General features: G+C 24.6%; 2 protein-coding genes across 8 annotated transcripts; one reads left to right on the forward strand and one right to left on the reverse strand.

Annotated features, from left to right (window-relative positions):
- Positions 1 to 2: 2 nt before the first annotated feature.
- On the reverse strand, positions 3 to 5,264 carry LOC102678698 (autophagy-related protein 9A). 7 transcript variants are annotated; one of them, XM_006607225.2, is made up of 8 exons: positions 5,019 to 5,264; positions 4,110 to 4,218; positions 3,539 to 3,858; positions 3,005 to 3,459; positions 2,692 to 2,876; positions 1,645 to 2,592; positions 1,208 to 1,579; positions 3 to 1,090 (listed from the first exon to the last, which is right to left on the reverse strand). In XM_006607225.2, the coding sequence occupies exons 2-8, from the start codon at positions 4,161 to 4,163 to the stop codon at positions 905 to 907; spliced, it is 2,520 nt and encodes an 839-aa protein (XP_006607288.1). In that variant the 5' UTR covers positions 4,164 to 4,218; positions 5,019 to 5,264; the 3' UTR covers positions 3 to 904. The 7 variants fall into 7 exon arrangements, with proteins under 7 accessions (XP_006607288.1, XP_031370506.1, XP_006607287.1 ...); XM_031514646.1 differs by having other exon boundaries at positions 4,110 to 4,404; positions 5,019 to 5,254; XM_006607224.2 differs by having other exon boundaries at positions 4,918 to 5,236.
- A 2,483-nt stretch (positions 5,265 to 7,747) lies between these two features.
- Positions 7,748 to 18,590, forward strand: LOC102679397. Its single transcript, XM_006607229.2, has 3 exons — positions 7,748 to 8,106; positions 8,868 to 8,945; positions 16,000 to 18,590. The coding sequence occupies exons 1-3, from the start codon at positions 8,089 to 8,091 to the stop codon at positions 18,544 to 18,546; spliced, it is 2,643 nt and encodes an 880-aa protein (XP_006607292.1). The 5' UTR covers positions 7,748 to 8,088; the 3' UTR covers positions 18,547 to 18,590.
- Positions 18,591 to 19,188: the final 598 nt, after the last annotated feature.

The raw sequence follows: 19,188 nt of genomic DNA on the forward strand, positions 1-19,188 counted from the left end.
TTCATTACATGTTGTTTTATTTGAAAGATTCTTAAAATATATGGATCGTAGCTGTTTGATCACGATAAGAATCTGTATTCATGAGTTATCGAATTCTAACGAAAAATAAACATAATAAATTAAGTTGTTATTAATTTATAAAATTTATGACTTATAAATTTTCGAAACATACATTTGCATTTTTAATGATTAGCTGCATTGTATGACAGTATTAAAAAAAGGAAATACTCAATAACAAATATATCTTTTATAAGCGATTTTTTGCATATTGCAGCAATCATTAATATTCAGCCATCGTGCTTATCGAGAGTAACTATATTTTAATAAATAAATAATTCTTTATGCTATGGTGTGTGATTCACTTCATATGACTAGAGAATTGTGGCATTGAAAACTAGAGCTGATTTTATCACACGCAGACACACAGCGCATACATCCAAAAATATATTTTAGTATTTAGTTTCAAAAAAGAGAGAGAGAAAAAAGAATTAGTAAGTTTTATATTTACTATAATGAAATGTAAAAAGACTGAAATTTTTATTTCATAAATCTATGATAAGTGATTTCTATTTCATATTTCTATTATCATATTGTAATCCTTATGTTATAATGCAACATAATAATATTAAAAAATTTAGTACAATTTCAGGAAATATTTATAAGCATTTGATGCGCAAAATACACACACGTAGGCCTTTAGAATTAAAATAGGCATTTGAGATCGTTCATTTTCTAATCGAGTCTAATTAACGAATATTTCAATATTGTATTTACATCAATAACACAGATTCTTAAACGTTCAAGCTATTCTCTTGCTATAAAGTAAATCACGAGGACATCGCGTTGTAAAGCGAATTAAAATATTTTATTTTGTTAAAAGTGATGATATCACTGCACTTAAGATTCAGATGCTATCTAAATGAGTGTTTAAATTATATTTAAATTCTCTGTTATTTCTTATTGAAGAATCCTGATGTAAGAGCAAGGGTGCTCTTTCTTGTCTAACTTCAGGAAGGGTAGCAAGCTCTTGAACAGGACTTCGTTGCCATACACTTCTCATAGCCAATTCTTGATAGCCCCTTCTACGAACCTGTAATTTAGAATTATTTAATATTTATCATTTTTCTTAAGTTTTTTTATTACTTTCCTTAGAATTTTTTTTTTTCTTTTAAAATAGTAAAGAATTAAATACAGAAAAAAATCTTACTTGTCTATGATGAAGTTCATGCAGGTACAATGTAGATAGTGACATATCGGCAGCAATTAATTCCACTGGTATAGATAAATCAGTAGAAAATTCATGACTCGATACAAAGACAGAAGCGCCTAAAGATTGATTTGATATTTCTTGTTGTAACCCATATAATAATCCTTTTTCATTGTGTACAGGACCTTCAGCTTTGCTTAAGCCACATTGAACTGCGTGCGGAAATATGTCTGATTTCATATTCAACATTTCATTTCCGGAAGTACAAACAGAAGTGGTACAAGGTTGATTAGTAAACATAGTACTCGTGCTTGGCCCACTTGCTTGATTTACTATTGTGCTTCGAATTATGTTTGATATAATATCGTTGTACTGAAATAATTGAGCAAATTAAATTTAATATCAATTTGATCTCGAATTAAAATCTAAACACTTACGCCTGGTCCTAAACCAGATAAACTATTTAAGCTTGCTAGAAGGGGATTGATTTCATGTCCGCCTCCATGTACATCTTTCTTTACTCTTTCTCTTAAGGCTGTGACAAAATTTTCAGCATGACTTGGTGGTTTCCATTCAGGATTCGTTAAGGTAAAATGTATAAGAGATAATTCCGTTTTCCCATCTTCTGCTTGAGTATACTGATCCGAAATAGGAATTTGAAGTTTCTCTGGATCTGTAGCATATTGATTATCATATTTCGCAGCCCGATCTGGGACAGGAATTTGAGTCGCTGTCTGCCACATTGGATTTCCATGTTTTCGCACATCCATTTGTGCAAAACTACAAACATCTCCAACTCCTGTGACTTCGATTGTAAAATTACGATAGAAGTCAACAATATCTAAGGCTCGTTGTCTCATACGAAAACATAGAATAAACGGTGTAACCAAAGGGGAAATTAGTTCTTCTAAAAGATGGACTGCACGATATTGAAATAATTGTGCTACTTCTGCTCTTGTAGTTTGAGTATGAGCATGACCTCGCCAACTATCAGGTCTATAATGTGTATGTGCTAGAACAGCGGTTAAAAGAGTCTCCGGACACCACACTAAATTTTCATCAGGTATAAATGCTCTTGCGCCTGCTACTATTGCACCTAGTATGGTTATAGTAGTCAATACATGTTCCACCGTTAGTACATCTTCATCATATACTGTTAATATTAATAAAACTGCCAATATACTTCCAGCCACAAAAGCAACATTCTTTGCAATAACTGTCATAATAGGAGATGTAAATATGCTCATATATTTCGAGGCAGGACGGTACGCACGATTTAAGCGGGCATTTAATTCATGATCGAGTTCGTTGAAATGACGAAGATACAATCGACCGTATAAAGACCACATTCTTGTACCTAAAGTTCCTGGTTCTCGCTTGATGATCTGTTCGAGACAGAAATATTTTCCAATACGATTATTCCTACGACACGAAATATATATATCGAGTGGGAAATTTATCGCGACTTAAATAAAATTACTCACCTCACCGTAATTAAAAAACGAATAGAGTATCTGCCATAATAAAATTAATGGGCAAAGTAAAAAATTTACAATTCCAACCCATAAAATATGTTTAGATAAAGCTCTTGCAAGCTCTTGTCTTTTATTTAACTTTTTATAATCTTCTTTAAGATGCCAATTATTTTCAAATGGAGACCATGGTCCCCCTGTATATAAGAATAATTTATAGCAAACTAGCAAATTTAACTAATATATATAATATTATATATATAATATTATATAATATATTATATATTTATTATATAATATAATTATATAAATATTTAATGCTTACAAAACAAAAGTAATTCCATATTATATTTTAATCCTCTTGTCATGAAAATAATTTCTCCTATAATAGGGACTTTAAGTCGAATTGGTAACAAGGATTTATTGATCATAGCCACCATATAATTTTTAAATCTTAATATTCTATGATATATATCTAATTCTGTAAGCTCTCTTTTGTGAATGCACATTTCTTGTTCTTTTTGCACTTCTCTGACACGCTTTTGTATTTCATGCCATGTAAGATTGTCCAGATCGCAGTCTTCAATTTTCAGCGCGGTGTTAAAAAAAAGCTTTATGTCCCAAAACTGCGTGCAATGATACAAAACTTTTACCAATCGCAAGATCCAAAATATTGCAGCTACTAAAATACAGATCCAAGTAATCAGACCCATAGATGCTACACATTCGCTTGTTGATAAAATTACGTCACTTATCGAAATTTTTCCTTCCTTTCCGTTCCTGGAACTATATCAATCTCATCAATCTGAATCTTCTCACCATATCAATAATTATATTAATATTTTTAACAAAATCTTACTTAAACAATAGAGAATAATTGATGCAGTGAAAAAGGAAAGTTGAAAAAGTAACTACAAAAATGAATTGTCCTAGTTCAAGCGCTTCTTGAAGCATCATACAAGCAAATCCATGTTTTTGATGATAATGATACATTCTTGTAAAAAATGAATCTAAATCTTCAACATGATTCCATCTTGCTTTATTTCCTTCTGGTACTACATGTATCATAACACCAGATTCCTGTGGTGTTTCTTCATGTTCATCATCATCTTCTCCATCCTCTTCCTCTCCATCATATGGCTCCATACGTTGATAGCTGCCATCCAATACCGTTGTCATCTAGAAATATTATCTTTTTAAATTTATTATTAAATATTTCATGAATACAGCAAAAAATTTATATAATATTTGATAATAAATTAAAAAAAAAATTTTAAATCAATGCAAAAAATAGAATCATCATTTTTGAAAGCAAACTAGTTAATATGAAAGCAAATTAGTTAAAAATAATATTGAAAAAATAATAAAAATAACAAGATATATGTGACAAATACATCATAATAAGTATCATCTTAAGAATATAATCTTACCGTTTTTGCTCGTCGGTTTGGCTCTACACAAGTAATGACAGTTTCTCGTTTCATTCTCACATGTCATTAAGAATAATTAACTACCGGTTGACGGTTGCTCCACAAACATCTAAAATGTAAGGTACCCACCAAATGAACTTGTTAAAGCCATATAAAATGCATTTATATTTGTCTATTAGTTTGCATATTGCATTTCATTTTTATTATTATATATATTGAAAGGAATGAAACTTTTGTGAACTCTTCTTTGTCTTCTATTGATTCTTTGTTCATCACTTGACAATTCTTCTCTTATCTAAAGATTGCATCAATGTTTTTTAATCAATTACAAATTCATTCTTGAATCATATTTTTATATGTGCTTTGTATCAATGAAGATACTAATATTTAAAAAAAAAAATTGTTAATCATTATATTTTCATTTAATTTTTTTGGAAGCATTTGAATGAAATTAATATCATGCAAAAAATATTAAAATGTTCGCATCGCTGATATTGAAAAATTAGAAATGTACATACATACATATATATATATATATGTATATATATGTATGTACATACATATATATATGTGTACAACAGTAAAGTTTAAATATATTAAAAGAATTAAGAGATTGAACAATCATTGAATGTGTCATAAAAATTGGACTTGCACTTTCGATAAAAGGATAAAAGGATTTTTGTATTCAATTTTTTATGTTTTACGAGATGAAATCTTTCCGATTTTATAAAATTATCAATATAAGCCTAGCTTACGATGTATCGCGTTTGTGCATCAAGCATCACTTTTGTCTATGCTTTTGGCTGACCTTTATTCGACGAAAATAGAAGCGTCGTAGACGCTGCAGCGAAAGCGATAGGAATGTTTGGTAACACAGCTGATCTCCATAAACAAAGCATCCTGTCGTACCTTCGTTTTTGGCGACTTTTGTCCCACTTTCCAAATTGATACGTGTTTATTATTATCAGCTGCAAACTCATGAATCCTCACTCACATATTGACCGAAATACGAACAATTATTTACTACTAATTTAGATATTTAATTGTTAAAAACATTCCACCAATTCCCCGTGTATCACCATCTTTACTGAATTTTACTTCTATTTGTAGTCTACCTTATTCTGCTAGTCACGAACCGTACGTTGATTTTAGGAAGTAAATCTAGTTGAACAGCTAATAAAAACAATTTCCTTGTTAACATTTATCGATTATATTTTATTTTGAAAAATTCTTTAAAATAAATGCTTTATGTAATAAATTTATTTTCTTATTTTATAAAATCTCAAAAGTTTAAAGTAAAAATGAAATTTAGTATATATTTATAAATATAATATAATATAATTTGAAAATTTAAATCATTGATCTATGGCGCTCAGCAGTATCAATAATAGCAAAAGTAACTATCTGTAAATAAACTTTAAATGAATATATTTATATAATTTGAATCATGTTCGTAATTTTTATTACAACACAATTAAAATTAATATTAAAATCAAATTAAAATCAATCTAATATTTTTTTATAAAAATAAATTTATCAATTCTTCCAAACTAAAATTTTCTAATAATTAAATTATTTTCAAAAATACTCAAAAGATGGCACTGATATTTAATTCTTATTTTATCTTATCCTACTTTTGAAAAAATATCTCCTACACTCAAAAGATGGCGTTGATTTCTTAATTTTTAACTTATTTCTGTTTTTCTCTCACTATTTATAATTTTACTCTTACTTTTCTTGGCTGTACTTGACGTGAAATTAGATAAGATATGGAATGTTAATTGAATATACTTTTATCATTTCTTTCATTTTCATCATTCATTTTCAAAATTATAATGTATCTTAATTAACATAAGATATAGATATTATATTCTCAATTTTATAATATATTTCTAAGGCGATATATATATTATATATATATTATAACATATTTATATAAATTATATAAAATATATTTATATAAATTATTTTATATTAGTTTATTCATTTAGTTTTTTTAAATTTTTCTTAATTTTTATATTTTCCTATTTGATGGTAGCTTTTACAATGATGATACTATTAGAATATTTTTCTAATATTATTATTAGATATTTAATATAATTAAAATTTTGTTCAGATATTGGATGAAAAAAATGCAATAGATATGATAATTATAAATTTATAAATATTTCATGAACTGAAAATGGTTAGTATATCGTATATTCTATATTATATTATATTATATTATATACATGGTTAAGCTATAAAACTGCGTGATTTTGATTTCACAATTAAATTATTATTTGGGATTATAATTTTCTCTTCGTTATTAAATAATAATTACGAATAATAATATTATTAATTATACTATCAAATATATATCAAATATAATAATCAAGTATATTATCAAATATAATAATGGTATCATTCATATGAATGCATTTATGCATTATCATATATATTATTTCTTTAAATTGTATATATTGTATATATAATGTTAATATATTCATGAAATTTTTGGAGAATTGAATTTCTAAATGTCTAAACAAATATAAAAATTGATGTATAAAAATGTATGATTATTATTAAATTATAAGCAATTTAAATTTCTATTAAATGAAATAAGTCAGACAATAGTATAAAGGAAATAGAGTTATTTCATTATATCTATTTTATTTTGTTAACATAAATATCAATTGTTTATCAATTTAATAAATAAGTTTCAATCAACATTTTTGCGCTTTTTGTGTTTATTTTGGTCTTTTGAAAAATTTAAAGATATGAATATATTAATATTTTATTATATTATATTAATATTATATAATATTATATTAATATATATTATATATTTTTTTAATTATTTCAAATATTTAATTTTCGTTTAATAAGAAAAAAAAGATTACACGCACAATCCCGAAATAGTGAAAGATAATTGAAAGTAAAGAATGAAATCAAATAATTAGGAATTATTTTTTGTCTTCTTTCTTCAATGATAAATTATATAAAAAAAAAATCATATATCATATATATCAAATGAAACTGTTTCAAAATATAATAATTAATCTATGTTTTGACAAATTCTACTTAAGAAATATTATTAATATATTTTATTAATATATTCTATTGGATTATGTCCAATTATTTTTTTTTTTGTAAATTATTTTTTATTTGTAAAATGCAAAGTTAATTTATATACAATGTTATTTTTATATAACGTTATATATAACAGATATTTTGAATGATTGTGATTCATTTTTAATTAAAAAATTATTCAAAAACTGTATGCTGAATAATATTTTGAATAACTATTTTCATTATATAATTTTCATATAATTTTCAGATATTTCATTATATATTGTATAACAATAACTTGAATGATTATTTCAAATGAAAATACAATATATTTAATTAATATTTTTAAAATTTAATATTTTTTCCTATGAATTTGTAATGGAAAAATTTTTTAATTTAAAATTTTTATTCAATATAACATTTATTAATAGTAAATAATATAATTTTTATTTTTGTCTTAATGACAGAAATTAAACTTTTTTATTTTTTTATTTTTTTATTTTTTTATTTTAACCGATAGTAATACTAGCAAAATGAAAAGAATTACTAGCTATGAACGTGTTGATTTACAATTTATACACTACTTCTTGAACTTTTTATAATACATTCCAAGTTCATTTTAATTTTTTATTTGCTTTAAATCATATTTGTCTATATAAAATCGATAATGCGTTCGATATGATCAAGGGATCTTTAGAAGTGATCGTATTAGCTCTCTTTGAGCTCCTTTGATGCGTGGGGATAACTGGAGCTACCAGTTAAGTCAAGTGTATCGCATCAAGACGAAGTAGTACACTGTTTCTTTTCGGAGTGCGTGCATCGGATCGAGAGGATTGGCATCGTATAAGAGAATAGAGAAGAACATCCTGGAAGTTTAGGAAGAGCAAAAATTACTGTTCAATGAGTTATTAATCAGAATATAAAAGACATGAATCTGCATTATTTCGTAAGTAGTTTTTATCCTGCTTTCATTACTATATTTTTCATTTTGTAATTTTATAAAATTAACATAATATTATGAAAATATTTATTCGAATATTAAAAAGAATATAACAGCTAAATATTGTAACAAAAGAATAATATATAACAAAATAAAATATAATAAAAATTCAAATTAAAAAATTTAATATTTAATAATTAAATATTTAATTTTATATTATCAGTTTAAAAAAATGTTGATAAATTTAAATTAATGTTCATTATACAATTTGTAAGCACATTACATTATAAAATAAATAGAAAGTAATTAATTTGTAATACAATTCTATTGAAGAATTGAAAATAAACTTGGAATAATAGTATTAATACATTCAATGTGTTAATAAGTTATATATATGTATATATAATTACTATTAGCAAAGAGATTAATATTTCATTTTATAATATGTATTCCATTATATTCTTTATATTGTTCATATTATGATCTGAGTAATTTTTTCCATATGAATGATATTCATATTCCAATTATTTCATATTCAATTATTGTTAATTATAATTTCATTTAATTTATCAATCATTCTATTAAAGATTAAATTATTTTTATTATAATCCATTTGTTATATATGATTTATTATATTCTTATTATTTTATTCTTATGTATCCTATTTATTATTGATCATGATTTTTTTATATATAAGAAGATGTATGATATATAATAAAAAAGAAAAAAGAAATTGATGAAATAAATCTCTTCTTCTTCTTTTTCAGATTTCTGTGGTTATATGGATAGCAACCGTGACAGCGACATTGGAATCTGATTCCCATGAAAACTGGAGCAACGAAAAGGTAAACGTAAACTTTCCTATATTATAATATACAATTTCCAAATTTTTTCCGAAGTAATTTTATTTTCCCAATGATGATTTCAATTCTTATTGCATATTGAGATATATTTGTATTCAATATATATATTTGTTTCAAATATTCAAATTAAACAGAATTTTATACTTCTATTTATATATATTTTTTAATTAAATTATTTTTTTCTTGATTATAATTTTTATTTAATATTACATATAATTTTTTATGTCAATTTTATTTCAATTAAATGATTTTTTTTTCTTTTTTTATAATAATATTCCTATTTTTAAATAAATATTTATAATATTTATTAAATTAAATGATTATACAAATTTATTTTTTTATTGTTATCTTATAAGAATTAAATAAATATCTCTCATTAAAAAGATATTTTATTTTATTTAAAATTTTTATTAAATTTGATAATATTTGTTATAAGAAAACGGAATTCCTCTTCGCAATGTAAAAGTTCAGATTAGATAACAACTTGCAATCCAAGAGAGAAAATTTCAATTACCAAGTAAAAGAAACGATGCTGTCGAGGATATATTAATACCGTATCTACCTCGAGAAATTTACCAAACCATTCATTTTCCATTCATTTTCATTTTCATCCCTCTTCAATAGTCTTCATAACTTAGAAAGTTTTTCTTATGTATTTACATGAAATTAATGCGTCGCATGTTATTGCTCATAATGATATTTAAATGGAAGTACTGATCATCTACCAATTTCTTGATGTCACATTGATCACAAGAAAATAATTAATTGTCAAGAAATTTTATTTCACGAATGTCAATAAATAAGTTGATCGATGCAAACAAAGTTGATAGATTTACAAATTTCATAATTTAATTAAAAACTTGTTAAACATATTACTATTTGGAAAGAATTTTTTCTTAAATCAAATTTTCTTTATTATTAAATAATAATAAGAATAAAAAAAATTAAAAAAAATCTAGTATGTACCGTTTTTGTATATAATATTTTCTTTAATTAAATTTCATAAATTAAATGAGACTATTACTTTTCTATTAGATTTATTATGATATTATTATAATATAACTTTTTAGGAAATCTATTTTTATTATTTCTTTATTTCAATCTATATCAAATATTATAAATTGGAGGAATTTCATTTGCCTGCCCTGAGAATGTAATTGTGAACCAACCTCGAAACATTAGTTATACGGAGTAAACAATACAGAACAAGTTTCGTTGCCTTACGTAAATCGGAAGAAGAACCTTTCACGCATAACCCCCACAGATTGAAGACACCATACGATATCCTTAACCTCCAAGCATAGAAATCTTTAACCTCGATCTACTTGCGGGCGTCATTCGAGTGCTACTTCGTGTATTGCTACCCGTCTTGAACATGCTTATACAAGTATGTTGATCATGCAATTAATTTTTATGTGCAGTCTATATTTTTTTTAGAAAAATGTTTATGATTTTTGAAAATTGAATATCATGTAAATAGAGATAGAAATTCTATTAATATTATATATATGTATACATACATATATACAGAATTAAAAATTTATCAAAATTGATATAATAATAATGAATATATAGAAGTATTTTTTATTTAATAAAGATACGCTTATTTTCGTTTTATTTTTTAATAATATTTTTTAATAATATTTTTTAATAATATTTTTTTTTAAAATAATTGAAAATTTAAAGATGCAGATTTTAGGTAACTTGAAAAAAACTTAATTATAGTGACAGTGTTTTAAATACAATTTATTCATTTATTTATTTATTTATTTGTTAGTTTGTTTAATTGCACATTCATTGTATTTTTAATTGCATAAAAAGAAATATATATATTTAAAAAATATTTACATATATATATATATATAAAAATAAAGTAATATTAAAATATTGTGATGAGAGATCAAAGAAGTTCTCGAAAATCTTATTTTAAAAAAATTATTAAAAATTTTTTGTTGTTTCTAGTTACCAATTGTGAACATAGTCTTCCTTCTTGCTTCTCCAGTCAACCTTCTTAACCATTTTAGGTGAAAGTCGTCCTTAACCTTCGCATACAGCCTAGGTCATTTCACTTGTGTCTCATTCTCTTCCTGCGAATCCATCTAATAAAATATAGTTTACACTTTCCCTCTATGTTTCTACTTAGAAAATGCTTATTCACAAATAACATTATATGTTATTACACGGTTCGAGAAACGACTAGAATACTTGTATGTTCTTTTCTTCTATCATATATCTTAAACTATATACTTAAATCCATTTAGTTTTATGACAGGAAATACAAGTTTGTACAATCGTCTTGTTTTAAATAAGATTGGTAGTTTTAGATTTAATCTTTGCTGAATTTAATATAATCTAGTGAAATTTATTATTGATTAAAATGTTTGTGTAATTTTATTATTTTTGTTACATAATTTTTATTTTATTAATTTTTTTAATTTAAATTAATTTCATTTTTTATCAAATTTTATAAATCATTTAAAATTATAATTCACTTTGATATTTTATTAATATTTTTATAATTTATTGATTTCTCAAATGATTATTATAATTTGATTTTCATGTTATATTCATTTTAAATTGTTAATGATTATCTAGCAAATTATTCAAGTTTCACAAGATACTACATATCATTAAATATTATTTCGTTTATTCTCATTATCATATATTAAATTCCTAAGATAAGGGCAAAATCATTTCATAGTCATTCTACTTTCTCTTCAAATGTAATTCTGTAGATCACTTGCTGTCCAACGCGAAATAAAATCTCCTGTAATTAGAGTTTGCAATCTGTACGATCCAGATAAAGAAAAAAAATGTTATTCAATCATTAATTGCTAGAAATCTAATAATTAATAGTCACATCGATTAGAAACAAAATAATGTTACAAAATATTGTTTAATTATTAGTTCAAAGAAAATATATGATAATATTCTATTACTCTTCATATCTTCACCTTATTTTTTTTTTGTCTAAGAAAAACATATATATATATATATATATATATATATGTGTGTGAATATTTATATTAAATTAATAATTTTAATTGGAATTTTAATATTCAAAAATTAAGACATATTTATATACAAAAAATAATTAGAGGTGCGTATTGGAGGCGTATTGAAGAATCTGTTTGGGAAAAAAGCGAATACTTTCTCCACGCACTTTCGGATGAAAGCTGATTGACCCACCTACTGTCAAAAATTCGATATAAACAATCCTGTTCGTTTCCTTTCTCTTTCTCTTCTCCTCCTATTCCTCTTTCACGAAGCGATAAATCCTTTTATAATTTTCTTTTATATTTCCTCTGCTCCAATTTAACTTATTTTAATTCAATTATCAGTTTACATGTCTCGAAAAAAATGTATTACTAATAATTTAATATTTGAAAAAATTTCTCATTTGTAATTTAATCCCAATTTTCCTTCATAATTAAGAAAATTATTATTGGACGATCTAGAAAAAAATCTTCTATTATAAATTTCTAATAAAATTTTCTGCCAGGGATTAAATTACTAGAGACTATATTTATTAGAACTACATCATATAAAAAGTGCAAGATCTTGAAAGTGTAATAATCACAGTCTCTGACAAAGACATTGATCATTCCTTTTTTTCATTCTTTTTTTTATGAGGCATAAAATAGTGAAAGTACTGTCCTTTGTTGGTCGCGTGTCTGAAAAGAATGTTTCAGCAGGACAATTTTGCACACGTAACTACGCTATAAAAATAAATTCCGCTCATTTATAAACGTTTTGCTCTCTTTATTCTACTCCAAATGAAAGGGAAATTAATATCTTAATTTTCTCTGAAATATTCATTTCAACAGTAAAAGTATCTTTTTTATTGGATAATTGCTAAACTATGATTAATGCGATTTTAATTATTATAAAACATATAAATAAGAAGTAAATCCTTCTTCAAAGTTTCATTTAATAATATCTTTTTTAGTCATTTCTGATTTCATCTTGCGAAACATTATTCAACAATCATTCCCAATATTCTGAAAAAAATTCAGAACAAGTGAAAACAGCGATATGACTTCATTCGGGGAACCCCCATTTGGGAAGAAAAACTTCGAAGAACCTTCCCAAGCCACATCGTAAATTTCTCTAGTAGTTCTTTCTAGCAATTATCAGACCAGTTCTCTAGAAAATTCGTCGGAAATGATTAAACTTTTGTCATATAAAAACACAATAATTCTATGAAATCTATGAAAATTTTTTTATGCTATAAAAAGAAATTGTTATTGGAAATTGCTAATTTAAAAACAAATAAAAAATAGTCCATTTCAAAGCAAACTATAATATGAAAAGTATTAGATAAGATTGATAAAAAAAAATTGAAGAAAACTATTCTTCTAAGTTTTCTTGATAATGTGTTTCAATACAAGTTTGATTAAAATAGCTTGCTTTTGATAAGATCGACGACTGATGCACGACTCTCACTGGTTTTTCTTTTGCACGAGCTGCAAGAATGCGGCGCGCATCTTTTCCCGTTTCGCCTTTCTTCTCGCTCGAATGGTACTGGAGAAAGGGAGACCAGTAGTAATGTCCACCTTTCTCTCATCTCGTCTGGCCAGCGTTATTTTCAATCTTCTCGCACTCGATGATATTCCATTTAAGCAAAAATTTTGTATTTTATCATTCTAGATCTTCTATGATCTCTTTCGATTCTGTATTCTTAGGAAAATTTAATTTAAGAGAAAAAAATAATCAATTTACAAAGGATATCCCAATAAAGGAAAAATATATATAAAAATTAATTGAAACAATTTTAATTTTTTTCAAAAGGAAATTTTTATTTTTCGTCTCTGATCATTCTGTTTCTTTCTATCATTTCTGAAAAGACATTAGATGTATGGAAAACGAAAATTTCGTTTAGAAATATTCGTTTAAATTCTCAATTATATTAATATAAATTCTCATAAAATATAATCAATCAATTAGTAAAAAAAAATTAATACTTGAAAAATGTTATTGTGCACTTCTTTCGAAGTTTTCGAAGAAACATTAAATTTACCAAAATTAAATCAATTTTACTAACATTAAATCAAAAATAGAAACTTCTTCTTCAGAAATTGTTTAGATTATTCGCAAATAAAAGCGTTTTCTTTGGTTATCTAAAAGATTTTTTTCTTCAGTTATTTAATTAATAAAAAGAATCATACTTTTTGAGCCAAGATCATTATTTTTTATTAAAATTATCAGGTTAAACAATTTTCTATTTTTATTTGGCCACACTCAAAACCAAGAGTTTCATTTCTAGAACTTTTTCATGATCTGTTTTCTACTTCTATCATGAACAAATTGGGTCAGATGCTCGGCCTCGCCCATTGACTCGTGTCTCAATAAGTGGTACAAGCTATATAGAGTATCATTTCTCTGATTGGAACTTCAGTTCTTCTGATAATGGAAAAAATTAAACGGAAAAACTTTGTTAAAAATATTAATTCAAATATTCTTATCATTTTTCAAATATTTTTTAAAATTATATTCTAATTTTTAAACTCTTTTTTAATATTTTATTATAATTGAAAAACAAGAAAGATTCGTGAAACAAAAGGAATATTGAGTAAATTGTGATAAAAATTCTCTTTTTTCTAATTGCTTTCATTTTTCTACATCTTATATTTTGATTATTAAAAACTATTAAACACTAAATTTTATTTAACAATCTTTTAAAATTTTATTAAATAACAAAGTATAAATGTGATTTTTTTTCAAAATTTTTGAAAACCTAAAATCTAAATTGAAAAATGCGTGATTTTTATGTTAAAAAAATATGTCGATAATGTAAAATAAAATTTTTATATTTGAAGCTTCATTATGGAATAAAATCTGATATTCTAAAATTGTTTTATAAGAGTTTTTAGAATACGCTTATGAACATAAATCATTCGATATTCAAAAAAAGGAAGAGATCAAACATCTCGAAGATCAATCACAAAATCGAAATGAAAGAATCTTTGATTTCTCTCAAACTGTTAATAAAGAAGAAGAAGCATCGGATTGTCAAATTTATTAACAGAAACGAAAAAAATAAATAAAGTGGTTAGTATTGATTATTCGTATTGAATAACTGGAGATTTCTTACGTGTCATTCATATATATATCAATTTTCGGATCGGGATAATTTTTTAATGTACAGATATATGTAATATCAAATATAAAAAAATAAATATTTTGAGAAAAAAATGTAAAAACATAAAAATAATGTGTATGTCTCAAAAAAAAAAAAAATATTAAGTAAATTGGAATTCATTTTTACAAAATATTATAAAAAAACTATAAAATTAAAATAATATAAGTATTGTGAACTAATTAATAAAAAAAATATAAATGAAATATTAAGATAAAAATGATTTTTAATGAATTAATAGATATCTATAAATAATCAATTTTTCAATTCAAGGAACAGCGATTTCCTCGCTTTCCCTTCCTGATTAGTGGAAAGTAATTCGCTTTCGATGCCACGAGTATTGACTAATCATATCGAAAAATATTTGCATCATTCTATTCAATGATAAATATGCGTAAAAAATAGAATATTTTTTTCACATACGTGACGTAAACATAACTTATTTTTAACAAATCAAAATAAAAGATCATTCTTTAAATAATTGATCATGAATAAATTCATATGAATTGCATATTTTCATTTTTCAATAATCTTCTTATAAATATGCACTTTTATTATGCGTTATTATATTAATATGCAATGATATTTAATTTTATAACAATTATTTATTGCATTTTGTTCATATTATTGTTTTTTTAAAATAAATATATATAAATATTCATAAATATTTATAATTGGTTATAATATTTATCTAAGAATAAAAATTTTTTTTCTTTTTCTTTATTAAAATAATGTAAATTAATCAATAATTAATCAAAGATATTATATTTAATTAATTATTTAAGGATTTATATATTAATATTCATAAGAATATTTATAAAAAATCTTTAAATATTTTTTTTCCATTAGTAATATATCTCAAAATTAATAATTCAATTATGTTCTTTTTTTTTTCAGAATGAATCCCAGCAATTTTCCATGCAAGTGGTTCAACCATATATTCTACCTCTAAAAATAAAAAACATGTTAGAAAACATTTCAAATGAATCGTTGGATAATATTTCAAAATTAGGAAGAATTAATCAAAGTGTAACTAACGAAACAGTCACAGTTCAATATATTCCTTCTCAAGAGGTCATTGTACAAAATTTGACAACCACTAAATATTCTCTTCAGAATATTGGCTCCAATGATCTTCGTCAAATAAATTCCAAAGAAAATATAGATGATGAAGGCATAAAAGAATTTGGGCAACGAGTTCGTTCATTGAGATCAAAAAACAATGAAAATCATGATCGATTTAGACTAAAACAGTTTTTCAATATTCCATCTCCTTCTGAGGATCATAGAGAACATTATAGAAAAAATTTTCGTTCCTACGAAAAACTAAATAATTCAGATAATAATCATAATGCATTCTCGAAAGATCAACATTCTTTTACTCTAACAAAAATTACACAACTTCAGAGAACTTTAAAACAAAAAGAAAACGAAGAAGATTATACCGATAATCCAACTATGATCAAAAACACTTTTACAAGCACTTTTGCTCCTATAATATCGGTTTCTTTAGGAAAATTTTCTGGACCGATAGTAGTTCCTGATTTTCCACAACAAAAGAAATATTATGCAAATACAAATAATTATACTGAAAACAATGAAATATCAAAATCAACCATAAAACCGCTAAAATCAAAAGTGTCAGAGAATGGTTATCTAGCAGCATCAACTATTATTTTAAATCCTCTTCAAGTTGGTGTTGCCTTGATGAATGCAGGACAGGATCTAGATTCAGTCAATGATCAAGATACTTTGAAAAAATTGTATCTTCAAAATGAAACTAATACTGTAAAAGCTACTGAAATTGATAGTGGAAGTTTAATTCAAAGTGATGTTTCAGATTTTAAGAACTCCAGCTTCCAAAATGATCAAATATCACAGCAGAATTCTGAAGTAGTGATTACAAACTCACCATCCCAATTAGTAGAGATTCAAAAATCAGTGGAAATATTTCACACAGCACCTATTCAAGAAATTCATTATCCTGTGGAATTTGTACCTAATGTTCAACAGCCTTTGATAAAACAACATCTTCAAGAAGAGTATAAAAAACCCGTGAAAAATCAATTCAAAGATCAAAAACTAAGTCAGATTAATGTATATAAAAATAATGAGATTTTGGATGAAAATATTTCTCCAAATAATCAAGAACGCAATCATTATGAATATACCTCAAATGAAAATGATATTATTTTTTCGACAAATAGTGATCAAATTAATCAAACCTTAGCTAATCCTGTGGAAACTAAATCCACTATTGGAGCTAAAGAACAAATAAATACTGCTCAGTATAATCAAATAATAATTAAGCAATCTAGATTTCAAGAATATCCTGAGACTAATGTTAAACAAAATAACTATGAAATACCGAAAAAATCAATCTCCATTATTCCACAGCCAAGAGGAATCGATAATTTATCAAGTCTAACTAATCAAGAAAATTTTCAAGGAACTCAAGAATTGTCTCAAGTTCTGTTAACGAAGGCTACAAGTGAACTACCAACTGAACAAAAGTTTTTAATGTCAGTACCACAATCATATTCTATAGAAAAAAATATCCATCATCCAGTAGAAATAATAGAAAAGAAGGTACCATTTTCAATGGAGAAAGTAATAGAAAAACAGATAACAATTCCTCAGCCATTCCCCATACACATACCAATAGATAGAATTATAGAAAAACAAATACGAATCCCATATCCTGTGCACGTGGAGAAGGTAGTTGAAAAAAAAGTACCAATTGCTATTCAGAAGTTTGTTATACCTTTGCCAATTCACTTCAGAGTTCCTCAACCTATTCCAATTTCGGTAGAAAAAGTGATAGAAAAATCTATCCCGATTCCAGAAAAAATTTTACCTAGACCATATTCTATGGAAATTGAGAAAAACAGACCATTTTCTTTAGAAAATACCAAACTTGTTAAATTAAATTCACTTTATAATATACAAGGTGATTATCAGCAACCATTAAGACAGAATTTCCAATCCTTAGAATCTTATGATAATGAACAGGATTATTATAATTCAACGATGCAGTATTATGATCAAGAATATTTAAGCTTAAATCGTCCTCATACTAGGCAACCATCATTAATACACATGTTACCAAAGAAGTTTGTACCACATGGGATTCAATATCCATCTCATTCAGTGACTTATTCGATGAATAATGGTAATTTAATTGCTTATGGAAGAATTTCAGAGAAAGATAAAGTCAAAAATGAATACATAGGTTCAGTACCACGAAAATTGCAAACTTCTTTTGGGATACAATCGAAATCTTTATATTCATCATCAGATATACAGACAACTTTAAGAAGAACAAGGCAAGAAATAATGGGAAATAGTGGAAACTTTAGACAGTCAAAAATGGAATATGGATTTAAACCACCTATGGTGCCTTCTGTTCAATATGATGAACAAACTGCAACTAAAGTGGAATAATTTGAATAAATTTAAACTATTATTTTTTAAATTTGAAAATTCAATTTTCAAAAATTTATTTATATTTTTTTTATTTTCTACTTTGAATATTTTTTCTAGTATTTTAAATTTTGAATTATTTCGCATATTTATTATTTGATTTATCAATATCATTTAATTTTATTAATTAAAGTTTTCAATTTTGTGTTTTAATTATTTTTTTGAAAAAAAATCTATAATATTTTTCTTATTCTTTTAAAATTATTTTTGAAAAAAAAAATATAAATTTTTTTAATATACAATTCTTTTCTTTCAGTAAAAGATATTATAATTGAATTTTTAATTCATAGAAGCGATAATATTTATTCAACTATCATTTGAAAAATTTGTTTTCTCCATAGGGCTGCATCTATTCTTTACCTGTGAGTGTAAATTAATTTCATTAAATATGAAGGAATTTTATCATCTTATTCTATCACATTTATTACTTTTAAATATTAATTTCACAATCATTAACACATTAAGACATTTCATTTTTAATTTCTTTTTACATATTTTAATAAAATATTTACTCAATTTTTACATATTATTTCTTAGTGAGTTAATATTATGTAAATATAAAAATATAGGAAAATTTATCAATTAATAAATTATAATATATAT

Source organism: Apis dorsata, unplaced genomic scaffold (genome assembly GCF_000469605.1).
Source record: "Apis dorsata unplaced genomic scaffold, Apis dorsata 1.3 scaffold_4, whole genome shotgun sequence".
NCBI classification, from domain to species: domain Eukaryota; kingdom Metazoa; phylum Arthropoda; class Insecta; order Hymenoptera; family Apidae; genus Apis; species Apis dorsata.